The sequence below is a fragment of the Bicyclus anynana genome, chromosome 21, assembly GCF_947172395.1.
Source record: "Bicyclus anynana chromosome 21, ilBicAnyn1.1, whole genome shotgun sequence".
Classification (NCBI taxonomy): Eukaryota; Metazoa; Arthropoda; class Insecta; order Lepidoptera; family Nymphalidae; genus Bicyclus; species Bicyclus anynana.
The window spans coordinates 3,644,507-3,660,727 of NC_069103.1; the positions used below are offsets into that span (position 1 = coordinate 3,644,507).

The following is a 16,221-nucleotide window of genomic DNA, read 5'->3' on the forward strand; positions in this document are numbered from 1 at the left end:
GGTGAATTTGGGTGCGAAACAGGTCCATTCTTTTAAATGGTCTAAGGAGTAAAACTTCATACGTTTACAAATTGTCAATTTGTCAATTTCAAATCAATCCAAAATAAAAAATAATTTTTTCAATAACATTTAATGAATTAAATTAAACATTTACTTTTCTAAAACATACAATAACATGGGAATTAGTAAGTAGCAATCTCCTGAGTAAATATGTTCCTTGGTAGCAATAGCCAGATAAATAGCTGTGAAAGGAGTAATATAGTGTATTTTTTATTTTATCTTTAATTCTACACTAAAAGTATTTTAATTTTCTTTCTATTCTTTAATAATATTTATAATTTCTTTCTTTATTATAGAACTTTAATTTCTTACATCCTATAAACGTGCATACCAGACAATTTTCATAATTCTCTGTGTGTGTGAAGTCTACCAATCTGCATTAGGCCAGCATGGTGGACTATTGGGCTAACCCTTCTCATTCTGAGAGGAGACTCGAGCTTAGCAGTGAGGTTGATAACGAACAAAAGAATTCATAAAATCAGTTTTTCAGTAAATTGATGAAAAAACCAAAATACAAATCAGTGTTAGTTTCTGATGTTTTTTCATTTCAGGCATTTGTGATACAAATCAGAACCACTAGCCAAAATGAGTGAATCAAATGATGACCAAGTGACAGAAAAAATATTAAATGTTGCCAAGAAAAATCCTAAAGGCATATCTGACAAAGATATAGCAGCTGCAATACCTGGACTATCTTCTGCTGAACTGGTCACTGCTATCAACAAGTTACTGCAGCAAGGCCTGTTTGATATATATAATCAGGGTGGCTCTTTAATATATAGGTAAACAGAACTTGTAAATATAGTAGATACTCTATATTTGACAATATTGTCTTGTAAATAAATTTTTGTCATCAGCCAATTTTATTTTGAGCATAGTCGCAAAATGAAATACTTGATTGCAGTGTGTGAAATACTGCATGAAACAAAAAAAAAACACTTACTATTCTCTCAATTTTGTAAATATGATTCTAGTAAATGTAAGAATTGAAAGAGAGCAGACTGACAGACCAACCAATTCAAATCTGCTACTGACAAATTGCTGATAAAATACTATAAAAATGATTTATTGTAAAATATTTGTGCATAGATATATGCAAATGACATTTCACATTTCACAGACTAAAAAGTCAAGCTTCAAAGCAAGCAGTCAAGGGAGCTGATAACGAGGAGAAAGTAGTCTACAACCTTATTGAGGAAGCTGGTAATAAAGGGATATGGATAAGGGACATAAGGATACGCTCAAACCTTGCTAATACACAGCTCACAAAAGTATTGAAAAGTTTGGAGAGCAAAAAAGTTATTAAAGCAGTAAAATGTGTTAATGTATGTATTAAATATAATTTGTGTATTCACTCCTAACATTTTAGTCTATAAACAATAACAAGAACAGTCCTAATACTAACCCCTGGAACCAATATTGTCATACTAAATGTACATTTCAAGTATAAGCTTTCAGTAACTATTAATACTTAAAAACAACTACTTGTGAAAATATAGTGCAGAAGTATGTTATTATGGTGGCCACAAACATGTAACATAATGGCCAATATTAGTTCCAGGACTATATTTTCTGACACAAAACAAAATGCTTATGTTATTATAGTCCTTGGGCCCAAAAAAAATATATATTTATTCATAATCATTCTGCTCATACTTTCTGTATGTGATATTCTTGGCAAGAATGACAAAACATGAGAACCAAAGGGGAGTTCTTTCCTTTTGAACAATCTCCCACACTACAGCGTGTCTGACAACAAATATGCCCCCTTAATCTTGGATCCAAGGACTATTTAAAACTAATGTATATTTTACAAATATTTCCTAATAAGTAACTTTTTATCTTACCACCATTGTTCTTGTTCTTAGGTAATACTTTGGATAGTTTGATTTATAATCCCATTACTGGAAGCATCCAAAAAAGAAAACTTTTGAATGCTAAATTTTTAAAATTGTATTAAGCAAGTGGTTCTTTTGCCAACTTTTTTTGGCAGTGACAGAAAAACATGAGCAAGATGTAATTCCATTCAATGGTGTTTGGAAATAAATGACCCCCTTGCTCATATGCTTTATGACACATTGCTTGTATTATGCAAAAGTGCACTGCCTACCCTGTGGATTAATTATAAACCTGTATTGGAGAAGGAATTTTACATTTTGTACAATCTGTACACATAATTCCTACCTACCCTTGTCAAAATCCTTCTACTTGCCACTGATTCTGTAACTGCTAAACAATTCGTTGACAAAAGCACTTGCTTCTAAACAATAACTATATATACTTATATTTTCCTTTATTCCCAGTGGGTACAGTAGTGGGATTACAGCAAAATTATCTCATTACAAATAGCTTTACAATTACTTCATTTTACAGGCATCAAAGAAGAAAGTTTATATGCTTTATAATCTAGAACCAGACCGCTCTATATCTGGAGGAGCCTGGTATCAAGATCAGGACTTTGAATCAGAGTTTGTAGAAATTCTGAACAGGCAGTGCTTACGGTTCCTGCAGCAAAGGGCTGATAAAATAAAAAACAATCCCAGAGGTCCGATAGTGGGCAGAACACAATCCTATGCCACAGCAGCTGAAGTTCAAAAGTATATAACTGACTTAGGAATAAGTAAAGTAAGTTGGTGTACCAAATGTTTAAAAAAAAATTAAATCTCTAATGACAATAATGACCTAAATGTAATTTTGAATTTTAAGGTGAAGCTCGAAGTTGAAGATGTTATCACAATTTTAAATACACTAGTCTATGATGGGAAAGCAGAAAGCAGTGTTTACCCAGATGGAAGCAAAGTGTACCGATCTATTGAATCACTAATAACACCACCAGGATTGGTCCAGGTTCCCTGTGGAGTGTGTCCTCTCATACATAAATGCTGCTCTACTGGGCTTATAACACCACAAGAATGCAAATATATGAGTGAATGGCTTGAGCAATAAAATAAACTTATATAATAAATTGTCTGTTTTTTGTTGTTATTTAAAAATATCATTAAGTAAACATATTTACTATTATCATCATCATCATTAACAACCCAGAATGGGTTAGGCCTTAGTCCACCACACTGGCCAAACGCAGATTGGGCGACTTTACACAGAGAATTAAGAAAATTCTCAGGTATGCAGGTTTCCTCACAAAGTTTTTCTTTCACTGTTGGGAGGTGCATGCCCCGGACCAGATTCAAACCTGCGCTCTCTGAATTGAAGACAGAGGTCATATCCATCATGTCAACTATTCTATTCTATGGTCTATTTCTGATAGTTCATAGAATTTACAGTTTACCCCTCATTTTTTTCATAAAAAGTATGTAGCTGTAACTCATGGAATTTTAAAATGAAGTATGTTTGACTAGTCATAAACCTTTGAGAACTATATTCACAAGCTTATTCATTCAATCTAGCATTAAACAATCTAAATTGGATTAAAAAAATAAGAAAACCAATGAGGAACAAAGGTTCTGATACACAATATTTGTCAGGACAACTTAATTAATAAATCAAACTGTAACCAAAAAAGACCCTGGAATGGCAGAAAATGACCTTGAGTGGAGTCACGCACTTGTAAACGTTGTGTGTAGGGTTAAAGGATTCATTGACTGTTAACAAACACTCCCCTCTTCCACTTACGTTACTTTCCCCGCCTGTCCCAAGTAACCCATAAAGATTTACACAAGAAATGTGGACGGCTCGAACGCCACGAGCATATTGAAGCCGACCGTACGACGAGCGCCTTATATCGGAAGTCGTTTCCGCCAACCGACCGCTATCCCTCTAACTCTCTACTCTTTACTGAAACAAGTCGCGCCACCTAGCGTCAGTATAACACGAGATCGAGCGACGTCATATTCGTCTCATACTACTATTTCCTAGAATATATAAATATTTTTTTAAATATTGTCCATGAGATTTTTGTAGACAATTCATAAACTGTTCACTGACCTAAAATCAAAGATAATCTGATTTGTTACAATTTACTAGCTTATATTACAATATTTTTCATACACCTTGTGACTTGAAACAAATATATTACAAAAATCTATCTTACATATTTTAAAAATAAATACTACAATCATTTACCACCTCACACTGTTAAATTACATTAAAATAAGCTTGTAAAATTGTTTTCAATATTATGCAATGCCTCAGAGAGCAAGGCAGGTTCCCTTTTATAATATGTTTGTGTATTATCAACCCTTTGGTTGGGGTCATTTATGTTTGAGCCATTAAAATAAGAGCTGAAAACGTCCATTTGTATATAATTTAACGATTGCAGAATGACGCCCTTATCAGGATATGGAGTCAATGATGCAGTTCTACTGTAGTCCATAATATGGTTGATATTTTGTGGCTTTGGTGTTGGTGGTGTAGGTGGAGGGGTTGGTCCTGATGGCACATTAGCAGGTGGGGGGCTAGGAGGTAGTTTCTTGCCACCTGAAATAAAAAAAAAGAATTTCAGACAATAGAAAATATTTCATATCATAAATTATTGTTTTGTATAATAAAAAAGAAAATATTATACTCTACAGCCTCTCTCCTAATAGGTGAGAGGATATTGCAATATATATCCTCTCACCTATTAGGGTTCCATACATAAATGAAAATGACTTGTCACTACCTAGTATAAAACAAAGTTGCTTTCTCTGTCCCTATATCCCTATGTACCTATGTATCTGTATGCTTACACATAGGCTACTTTTTTTCATCCTGGAAAAATCCAAGGTTCCCGGGGGATTTGTGAAAAACTGAATTCCACACAGACAAAGTCGAGGATGTCCACTAGTAATTTATAAATCTCATTTGTGGTTGCTATGTAAACATCTGTGCTCTTCTGTTTGATGAGAAATTTGACAAAAGTTAGACAAATAATTCACCTATAGAGTGCACCATTCTTTCCATTTCTCTTAGTTGCGTCTGTTGTTGCTGAACAGTGAAATATAGATCTGTTATTGTTCCTGTTATGTGTTTCATTTCCTCTTCACGTTTTGCTTCTTTTGCTGCTTCCTTTTTACTTTGTCTGAAAAATAATGATTTAATAAGCAAAGATTCTTTTTTCTCTTATTTATTTATAAATTTTTTTTAATTTTCAACAATGTCAATAAGATACAAAACTATTAAAAACTTGTAAAAAAAAAATATGAAAGCATCCTGCTACAGGACACTTGAGTGCCTAAGTAATGGGTGGTCAGTGCTCCAGAGTGAGGAACCTCCTGAAATTATGCATTATCTCAAGAATATACCTTACCTTCTGTATCAGACCCTTGATACAGCAATTAAGCGAAAGATTCCTAAAGTGTTGGTCAAAGCTTTTTGCTATAAGCCTTCGTGAGCAAGGTATCAAGTATTTTGATACTTTTTCATTATACACAAAGATTATTATTAGAGAACCATTAACTGATGTAGTGGAAGTTTATGGTGTGTTGTGTTACATCATCAGCATGCAGTGCCATCCTCATAACAAAGTTTAATGGTCAGTATTCAAAAAGCTTTCCTGTCCTCCACAGTATGTTCCAGTTGTGGGTAATTAAGTGTTACAAGGTGTATAAAATGTATACTTGCCTGTTGTATTCCACAATAAGCAGACCCGCTCCAATTACAAATATGACGGATTCACCCAGCAGATTTGCTCCCAATTCTATAGCCATTTCTTGACTCAACACTGGAATGTTTACGGGTTTTCCCAAGTTTAAGATCCACATTTTTGTCTTGACTTCACACCAGTTGTAAACTGCAAAACCACACATTTGTTATCTGATGTAACGTATAGAAGTTGTATGTTTTATAATTAGACAAATTATTAATTGGTTCACTTCACATACATTGCGCCGGAGGCATGCACACGTAGGTTCTGAAAAAAGGACTATTTTTGGCCCTTTCCTTGCAAGCATTCGCAATGGGTTTGCTGATTTGTTTAATTAGCAAAACGGACAATTTTGCGATAGGAAAAGCTCCGACAACCATTGTTTCGAAAAATTTGGAATTAAGGTAAAATGTATAATTCTTTTCGTGGTATAACTAAAATGTTTTTATTGTTATGTAGACACTCTAGATTAGATCATATCTATCTTAAATCGTTTTTCGAGAGTCAAACTTCGAAAATCGTCGTCGTACCGTCCGTACAAAAAACAAGACATTGACAGTCCGTTTTGTGAAGACATCTAACGTCAAATATGAGTATGACAATAACAATTGACAGTTAACCATAGAATTTTTAGTGGTATCATTTTCAGTTGTATTTTTTTTAACCATAGAAGAAAAATGTTGAATGTGCAAGTGGAAGGAGAAAGAAAGATGGTTGGATTGTGTGAAAGAGGACGTGTGTGTAAAAGGAGTGGATGATGAGTTGACGAGTAATAGAAACGAATGGAAAAGATTGACATATTTTTCCGACCCCACTTAAGTGGGATAAGGGTAAGGAGATGATGAGAGTACAGTGCTCAACAGTGCTACTTAAAAGAGTAGAAAATAAAATGTCAATCATTAAAATGTGAATTTACATTGGAAATTTTAGGCAAAGCCAAAGAGAACGTCAACGTCAATGACAGATACACAGTACAAAGTAATAATCTGTGGTCAAATTACTCAAATTATTTGTGGTCAAAACTCAAATCATTTGTTTTTATTTTTTAAAGTTGTATTTTATTTTAGAATGTTATGTTGGAAATGTAATTTTTTGAAGAAATTATTTATAGCAATGATGAATTAGAAAAGTTAGAAATATAACATTGTGATCTTCATCTTAGTTTTGCCACAATGAGACGTTTACCATATCTCAAATTGTTTTTGTTGCTGTTTCTTTCATTGACTCTCTATTACGTTTTTAATTACACCGTAAATTACCACAAGAGTAACAAAAACCTGTCTGCCAATGTGAAAGTTATTGATAAGTATGCTTTTTGTCTAATACAATAGTTTACATCATTTTTGTCATTATTTGTGGCTAAATTTTGTTTCATTTTAATTTGACATCTCTCTGGCGCAGTTGATAGTGCTCATCTCAACATATAGGTCCTGGGTTCGACTCCCAGGTCGGATTAGTTGAGAATTTTATAATTTCTAAATTGGTTCAGGTCTGGTCTGGCGGTAGTGTTCGGCCTTGGCCAGTTGTCCCCTACCGGCAAAGACGTACCACCAAGCAGATTACCCTTCCGGTACGATGCTGCGTACGTAGGAACCGTTAGAGGTATGGGTACCATATAAAACTTGTACCTCTTCTGGCTTAGCAATTTTACAGACAGACACATATGTCAAATGTTTATCTGTACACTTGACTATAACAACTACAGAAAAACCATCTTCCAAAATTAGAATATGTGTAAGAAACATAAGCTTTCTTATAAGAATGTGACATGATGGTATCCTAGAGAAGGTAAATGGAGAAGAGGTTGGCTACAAAAGAGATGGGATGATGATATTAGAGAAGTAGCTGGTGTGATCTGGAGAGTGGCTCATGACCAGTGGCATGCACTTCATAGATGCAAAAATGCAGTCTACCCTAAGGACTCAATACAAACCTATGTTGGACCACAGAATACATAGTTAAACAAGGCATTTTCCAATTTTTACTTGTAGTGCATACCCTAGTTAAACACCTTATGCACACCACTTCTCATGACATATTACAATGGAAACAGTTGGAGGAGGCCTTTGCCAATTGGCGAACAAACAGATCAACAGAAAATAAGCATGTTGCAAATACTAAATTAAGATTTTTTAAATTTTGTTTTTGTTTTAAAATAATGCTGTTAAAGTGTTTTTAGATAGCATGGGTATGGTGACAGTCACCTGTATGACGTTCATATTACAAACTATTATCGTTAATTGCTGCAAACTTTCAGGTGTGAAACAAACTGTCACCTGCACCATCATACATGAAACTAACTGTAGGTTAAATGGATCTGAATAAAGTAGTATTATATTTGTTTGTCAAAAGGTTTGTTTAATTTGTTACAGGTCACCTAAAAACCTGGATAAGGATATAATTGACAGAATAGTAATATCCTTTGTTGTGTGTGAAACAAGATTTAATGAATCTCTGAATGTAATTAAATCTGTATTACTTTTTACCAAAACACCAGTACATTTTGTTATCTTCACTGATGAATTGTTGAGGTTACAATTTAATGACACACTGACAAGATGGAAGTCAATTGTTAATAATCAACTGGACTTTGAATTACATAAAATTGAATTCCCCAAAGCCCATGAGGAGGATTGGTTAAACTTGTTCAGTAAATGTGCTGCACAGCGTTTGTTTATTCCAGTAAGTTTTTCAAAATATAATGCAATAATTATTATTATTATTATAGACTAAACAGCTTTCACTGATTTTTTTTTATTTTTGTTCTTTATAAGTTAGCCCTTGACTACAGTCCCACCTGTAGGCAAGTGATGATACAGTCTAAGCTGGAAGCAGGGTAACTTGTTAGGAGGAGGATGAAAATCCACACCCATTTCAGTTTCTACAGGACATCATACTGGAATGCTAAATCACTTGGCAGGAGTGTGGTAACTTTCCACTTCCCATCAGCCAGACCTAGACCAATAAAGAAAACCTCAATTGGCGCAGATGGGGATTGAACCCACAACCTCTTATAGATCCACCGCACATATCCCGCCGCCACGGAGGCTGTCAAAAATATGTAACATACTCCTTGGCTGCTGAAAAAATAGCATATTTACTATTAAAATTTAATATATATTACTAAGGCAGCTACAGTTTTTCAGATGAAATTCTTACTTGGGGCATTCTCAACATTTAATTTTTTTGCCTGTATTTGTGACTAGAACTTACAGTTCATAATTTTTTTCATTCACAGAAATTAATAACCCATATTGATGCAATGATATACGTGGACACAGACACATTGTTCCTCGGCCCGGCAGATGAGTTGTGGCACACTTTCACCAAGATGAACTCTTCACAAATATCTGCCATGACTCTTGAAGATGACAACCCAAATATTTCTTGGTATCCCCGCTTTGCAAAACATCCATTTTATGGAAAATATGGTATGTCATTGTCATTGCTTTTTGTTTCAATAGGTCTGCTTCTCGATTTTGTATAGTTATTTTTATGTAACTTCTATTTTTCAGGATTAAACTCAGGTGTGATGCTTATGAATTTAACTAGAATGAGAGATTTTGGATGGGTAGACTATGTCACACCTATTATGTTGAAATGGAAACTTTACATTCCTTGGGGAGATCAGGTAAAGATGAAAACTGTTTATTAAGTGTGTGGGATGTAACAATGGTTTCATGTAGCTGAGATAGTTTGCCTTACCACAGGCAATACCTGTTTTCTATGATATCCAATTAATCAAGTATGCTGAAAAGTTAAATTTTACACACCACATAATTTATGGCGACTAGAGGGTAGCGAGAGATTTATGGGAGGCAACACGTGCGCAGTATCATCGCTCAGTATGTAATTCGCGTAGCGCGCATGGTGACAAATGAAAGAAGGATACGCTTGCAGACGGTCACTCACTCTCTTTGGTCATTCCTTGTGGCGACCCTGTACCGCGCGGGCGAGGACTAAGAGCGGGGGCACATGATGCGTTGTGGCGACGGTGCGGCGCCGGAGCAGTGTCGCTGCGTCTTACATAGAAATATCTGTGGCACACGATGCCCTTCGGCGCCGCACCGGTCTTGCATCGACCGAGACGAGGTGGGGAGGGGTGAATGCGTTGCGACGTCAGAGCGGCACCGCTCGGTCTAACGCTGCTACGGCGCCGCTGCGATATAACAATTTTGCGCCGCACCGCCCGTGTGCCCGCTGATACGGTGAAATCTTTGCGATGCAGCGCCACAATGCATTGTGTGCCCCCCCTCTCTCAGTATGTAGCTTGCGTAGCGTGCATGGTAACATATATAAGAAAAATACGCCTGCAGCCCGCCCCCATCTCTGTCACCATTCCTTGCACCGCGCGCCCTTGTACCGCACGGGCGAGAATTAAAATATAGTTTGGTGTGCAGGAGCGTAGCTACCGCCGTATCAGCCATATCAATGATACGGGGCCCACGGACTAGAAGGGTCCCCTACGTTTTAAAGCAAAAATTAGTAAAATGTAATGGAGAATCTCACTTAATCCGGTGCTTCTCAGAAAATAAAAACGTAAAAAACTGCCAGAACAGAAATGACAAAAATCGAAAAAAAAGCAATCTTTTTTCGTGGGTGAAGCGTGCGCTTAAAAGTTGTAAACATTTTTGTTACTTTTGTAAGAAATCTTTACTCTTTATTGGGCCTCCTACTAATTTTGATACAAGGCCCCACCAAGACACGCTACGCCACTGACAGTGTGTGTTTCAGGATATAATAAACATAATATTCCACTACCACCCGCGCGCGGTGCACGTGCTGTCGTGCCGCTACAACTACCGCTCCGACCAGTGCATGTACGGCGACGCGTGCGCCGACGCCTCGCGCCGCGGCGTGCTCGCGCTGCACGGCAGCCGCGGCGCCTTCCACGGACACAAGCAGCCCGCCTTCCAGGTATTTTTCTTTCTTTCTTTTCAGGTATTTTTCTTTCTTTCTTCTTTCTGTATTACTTTTGAAATATAACTTCTCTACCGGTACTGTCGTAACTAGCCACGGCCGATACCCAAACCAGACCAGACCTGAGCCTGTATATAATATCTTAAACTGTCCCAACTTAAACCCCAGACCTCTGCTAAGAACCACAGCACTATCAATTGTCCCAAAATCTCATATCAATGAGATGTGAGGAAATGTGGTGTTACTGTCCAATATCTGCCCCTCCGACCAGTGCTTGTACGAAATAAATGCGTAAAATTTATGATGGCGTTAAATGTAACGCGCTATCACTGATGCAATAGCATTTAAGGATTGATATATTTCTTCATTATTTAGTAGGTAGTTTAAGATCTAATGTAGTGTATTTTAAGGTTCAATTTCTATTTGCAGGCAATTTACAAAGCAATTAACGAATACGAAATTGGAAAAGATCCCATGACAGTGCTCACTAAAATGGACCAATACCTCACAGAAGCGCCGCAGTCACTTTGTGGGAATTTGAAAGATGCATTTCTCAAGGTACCTGTAGAAGTACTCACGAAAAAGTATACAAAACCAGATAGATAGGATACCATTTATATATAGATAGATATGGATTACAAAATACAGTGTTTATTTAGTATGAAATAAAAAACAGATAACTTTAATAGGAAGAATGATTGATCAGAAGTTTTCTGTGCCTTAGTTTGGCATAGAAAACATTTTTACTTCTAGAATGATATTTGTTTTGCCCTATTTTTTTCCGATTCTAAAATGTTTTTGTCTTAGATACCTTATGCCAAAATTCATTTTGAGAAATGTATATTCTGGCTGGGTAGGGAGAACAACACGACCAGTGATTGCACCATTATTTTGTGCTAGAGGAAACACCTCCAACAGGTCCCAGACTTGTGACCTGGGGTGTAGGTTTAATGGATACACGCTAAACAATTTATGATCAATAATTACAACACAAAACATTATTAATAATTGCAAAAAAACATTATTGCACAAACCATTAACGCGCCTGGCAGCGTGACGGTGTCCACGTACGTGTGTAATATCAGTATTTGGGAGTTATGACAGTTATCATACACACAAATACAGATATAAATACATGGTCGACGTCTATGCTGTTTTCTGCTAACCTGAGTTATTTTATCATTGTAAAATATACCCGTGTTTACGATTATTTATAAGTATTTCATGTAATTAAGTATTATTTAAAAGCACAAAATGTTATGTTAAAAAAAACATTTTATTTACATTATTACAGTGAATATCTACAACCATACTACCAAAAATTAGTTTTTATACTGGATTTAATATTAATTCTGTGGTATTAAATAATTTTCAAAGTCAATCATGGCAAGTTAAATAAACCAGTTCACAAAAAAACTTCTGTGATTATATTGTATTTATATGAGTAAAGGTCCGTTTATATCTACAGACATTTAGCGTGCAAGACACGGGCCGTGACAGACAAAATAATATTTATAATACGTATTACCATCTATCGTAACGCGGCCGCGCAGACGTTGACAGACACGGCGCCCGGCCAATATTCGCGGAAAGAATATTTTGTCTGCGCTTTTCATGTCTGTAGAGTCCTTTTCATGAACCTGAAATAAAATTGACAGCGCCTTACACAAAATATAATAAGACCGCCATTAACAAATGACAATAAACGCCATTCAGACATTAGCGCCGCATCTGGGGGACTTCTTTCATGAAAAGGACTTTAAGTGTTTCTAGCTACCTGCTGGGCAGTGTGAATAGACGATGTCTGTGGGTGTCTGCCACGCTACTTGTCTGTGACGCACTGTGTTTGTAGGTATAAACGGACCTTTAATCGGAGATAGTAAGAACCTGTAATGGACAGACTTTCAACATTATAGGAAGCTCAAGCTTAAGTCCTAAAGTTTTCATGGGCTTTATGATCTTAGATCCTACCGTTCTTACCAAATGGAAGACGGGTTGAGAAAATGCCGAAGACCTGGGCATTACAAGCTCTTGCTTCTATATAAAAAGTATATAAAAGAATTTTACATGATAAATAATAGTTAAGGTCGCTGCATATATACGTGTTTCGCCTTGGACGAAACGGAAGGATCCGTTTTGGAAATATCGTTTTATACATGTCTATCAGAGGGAATACGGGGATAAAATACAGCCTGTGACATTTACAAATAATGTAGCTTTCTTTTGGTAAAAGATTTTTTATAATCAGCTCAGTAGATTCAGATATTACCCCTCCAATCACATATCCTCTTTATAATGTTAGTATATCTTATTTTTTATTCTTTACAAGTTAGCCCTTGACTACAATTTCACGTGATGGTAAGTGTTGATGCAATCTAAGATGGAAAAGGGGTAACTTGTTAGGTGTAGGATAAAAATCCACACCCCTTTCGGTTTCTACATGACATCTTACCGGAAGACTAAATCGCTTGGTGGTACCTCTTTGCCGATAGGGTGGTAATTAGCCACGGCCAAAGCCTCCCACCAGCCAATATCTATACATATTACTGGGAAATGGCGTAACGGTGACTTCCCGTCCACTTCCTTTCTGTATGCAGCGACCTTAATATTTTATTAAAAATGTGACATCTCTAAGTTGTAGTTTATAAATTATTTATTTAACATATTCCGCTAAAAGACAATCTAATACTTAAATGACAAAGTTATTTTATTTTAATTAATAGGTAAATTGGTTTGAATTAAAACGTTATGAAACAAGTTACCTTATCACCTCGAATTTAAGATCTGTGAATTTAATTCATTTATATTTTTTATTTTAATATAATGTATATTTTTTTTTTGAATACTGAAAAGCTTCAGGAGTCAAATGTTTTAAGATATATTTCAATATTTAGTATTAAGACATGACCATATTGTAACATAAGATGTTAGTTTATTAAGAAAATAATATATTTTTTTAGATAATATTGTCTTCAACTCACTGATTGTGCTTACGAATTCACAGCTTTATACCGACTTAAAAAAATGGAGGAGATTCTCAATTCTATGCATGTTTGTTTTTATGTTAGTTACCTCATAACTAGCAATTTTGAAAATGATTTTTTATTCGAAAGAGAGGCGGTGCCAAAAAACAAAATAAACTTTAGGAGCCTAGCACCGCCTTCAAACCGATCAATAAAAAAAACATAGGTACGATGTTTTTTTTTGCTTTTTAGAACTTAGATGCATCTTTTAAGTCAGATAATTTTTTTGTTAAAAATTTAACTGACTTAAAAATTGAAAAATAAAATTAATTTGTCAAAAAGATTTTATGGCTTCTCCATCCACCACTTTTCACTCAACAAGTTTGACAGTATGAATATTGCTAATCGATTGTTAGGCATTTCAAAAGGGCTAACTCGATAACAGTCACATTTTTCATGGAATAAAGTTATTCACTTTTTGTTTGATTTTTATTTAGGTATTTATTTTCTAGTAAGTTTGTTTGATTTTATATTTTTTTATATATCTTCATTTGACTGCAAAAACTATGGCTAGCAAAAATTATAAAATATAAATATACATTCTTTTTTTTCGTATATTACAAATTTCTTTAGTTGCTAAATATCTGATTCCATTCCATCCAATAACTTATTAGAAAAAAACTCATTTTTTTATTGTTTTGTTATTATTATAATGAAGATGAAATGTGTCTGTGTGAAAGCTGCGAATTAATCGCACTGCTAAATTGTAATAATAAAAGATTTGCCTACGCGATTGTTTTGATATATGTACTCCATTAAAAAAAAGATTACTAAAAACCAAACATTCGTTTTTAAATTTGTTGTTTATTAATTAAAGCTCACATTTTTCTTTTCTGCTTGTAATTTGATTTTAAAAAAATCAATAATCAATCAATAAGTAATTTATTTGTCTGTAATTTCTCAAGACGAGAGAAACAAATTTCGAAAAATTCTCTGTATCGTTGCCTTGAGGCGAAAGAGATGGGTCTGGGCAATTTGTATTTTTCTCTTCACTAGGTATACTCAGAGGCACACTTATCCATCCCCGTTAATATACTCGCGTCATATTAAAGTGGGCGGATAATTGTGCCTCTGAGTATATGTCCTTGTCGCATGCTAAGCCTCCTGTAGCGCTGACTTGCGACCAAGCGAAGAGAAATAGACAAAAAAACGTTCAATGGCGGCGGAGTAGTCTCTCATTCTTCCCAACGCAATGAAAGAGAGGTAACCGGTTGCACTGCCGTTGGTTGGAAGTTGCCTATTTCTCTTCTCGAGATTATCTCGTTGGTTGCATGTTAGCGCCACTGGAGTATCGTAAACAAAGAAGTAAATAGACAATAGATTGCGTGCTGTTGTAAGTCAAAAGTTATACCTACGCTACCGACTCAATCTTGGCGGTTTAGTTATTTTACATTGTAAGAATACCGTTTGATATTTTAATAATCAGTATTAATTAATGAATACCTCTTGAAATTAATATTTTACTACACTCATTAATTCATTATTTTACTCATGTATAAGTTAGATAATTTCTCCCTAAAGGGAAACAACATACATTTACGTATCTATTATGTAAAACTGCCTCATTTTTTTAAATTGTGTATTTTATATCTGAGATTATTATTTAAAATAAAAAAATTGTATAGATAACATGCGTTATTATTTTTCCAAACTTTTTTTTGTTGAAATGTCATAATCATATGAAATAGACCAGACTCGGGGTATAGCAAATTGAACCAAAATGACAGTTGTCTGCGGAAGTACGATTACAAATGAAAATATTAGACGCGTGCTCTGTGATTGCCTATAAATAAATTGCAAAACCCCCGAAGGTCATAAAATTATCTAGAAAAAAGACTTTTATGCCAGAAATTCTTTCTATCCTCATATGTGAGGATAAAGAAAATCATTACTTGTACCGACTCGTAAATCTATGAAGAAAATTGTTTATTTTTACTTCTATATAAACAAGGATTTCCATGTCTTAATTTCCCCACAGCCAATTTTCTCATCCAACAAAGCTAAAAACACTCACAATCAAGTCATCAATATTCTCTTTCAGTGTGCTTTTTTTTGAAACCCCACTCGAGGATATTTGCAGACATTCGGTTATTTTAACCCCAATTTCACCTCCCACAGCTCAACCGATTTTCAGCAAACATGTCTAAGAACACTCGCACATAAGTCACCTTTAATGCAAAAAATAAAGTAGGTAGTTCAGAACATGAACCAATACATCAATAAGGCAGTGATTGTTCCTGCGAACATGCTTATTCCAACGAAATTTTGTAAATACTTACGCAATTTTCGTTTCATATTAGCTGAATACTTGCATATTGTTCGCAATAGTTTTAAGTAGTGTCACAGTTAAACGATTAAGTAGGTAGATATTTTGGGGCAAACCTTGCATAATGCATTTACCACACAATGTTATACCTACCAATGCATCCAGTCTGATATACCAACTAGTGGATTTTGTGGTGTACTGCTGTGTTTCTCGTGTTCCAACCAGGTCGTTGGATGTAGGACTGTCCTTTAGCTTTTTAAAAGACTAGCAGTCTAGAGACCTCCTATCGACGGCCTCCGTGGCGCAGTGGATTTACAAGACGGAGGTCCTGGGTTCGATCCCCGGCTGGGCTGATTGAGGTTTTCTTA

The 16,221-nt window shown here is 35.3% G+C and overlaps 3 protein-coding genes across 4 annotated transcripts; 2 read left to right on the forward strand and 1 right to left on the reverse strand.

Moving 5' to 3' along the window:
* Positions 1-35: 35 nt before the first annotated feature.
* On the forward strand, positions 36-3,030 carry LOC112044290 (probable DNA-directed RNA polymerase III subunit RPC6). Of its 2 annotated transcripts, none has more exons than XM_052888132.1 (5): positions 36-185; positions 612-842; positions 1,181-1,385; positions 2,434-2,685; positions 2,767-3,030. In XM_052888132.1, the coding sequence occupies exons 2-5, from the start codon at positions 646-648 to the stop codon at positions 3,004-3,006; spliced, it is 894 nt and encodes a 297-aa protein (XP_052744092.1). In that variant the 5' UTR covers positions 36-185; positions 612-645; the 3' UTR covers positions 3,007-3,030. The 2 variants fall into 2 exon arrangements, with proteins under 2 accessions (XP_052744092.1, XP_052744093.1); XM_052888133.1 differs by lacking the exon at positions 36-185 and adding an exon at positions 247-263.
* Positions 1,360-6,201, reverse strand: LOC112044275 (optic atrophy 3 protein homolog). The gene is made up of 4 exons (XM_024080073.2): positions 5,883-6,201; positions 5,623-5,791; positions 4,938-5,080; positions 1,360-4,497 (listed from the first exon to the last, which is right to left on the reverse strand). The coding sequence occupies exons 1-4, from the start codon at positions 6,022-6,024 to the stop codon at positions 4,166-4,168; spliced, it is 786 nt and encodes a 261-aa protein (XP_023935841.2). The 5' UTR covers positions 6,025-6,201; the 3' UTR covers positions 1,360-4,165.
* Positions 6,202-6,643: 442 nt separating this feature from the next.
* On the forward strand, positions 6,644-15,216 carry LOC112044331 (glucoside xylosyltransferase 1). The gene is made up of 6 exons (XM_024080151.2): positions 6,644-6,950; positions 8,017-8,326; positions 8,883-9,075; positions 9,160-9,275; positions 10,379-10,561; positions 10,994-15,216. The coding sequence occupies exons 1-6, from the start codon at positions 6,817-6,819 to the stop codon at positions 11,168-11,170; spliced, it is 1,113 nt and encodes a 370-aa protein (XP_023935919.2). The 5' UTR covers positions 6,644-6,816; the 3' UTR covers positions 11,171-15,216.
* Positions 15,217-16,221: the final 1,005 nt, after the last annotated feature.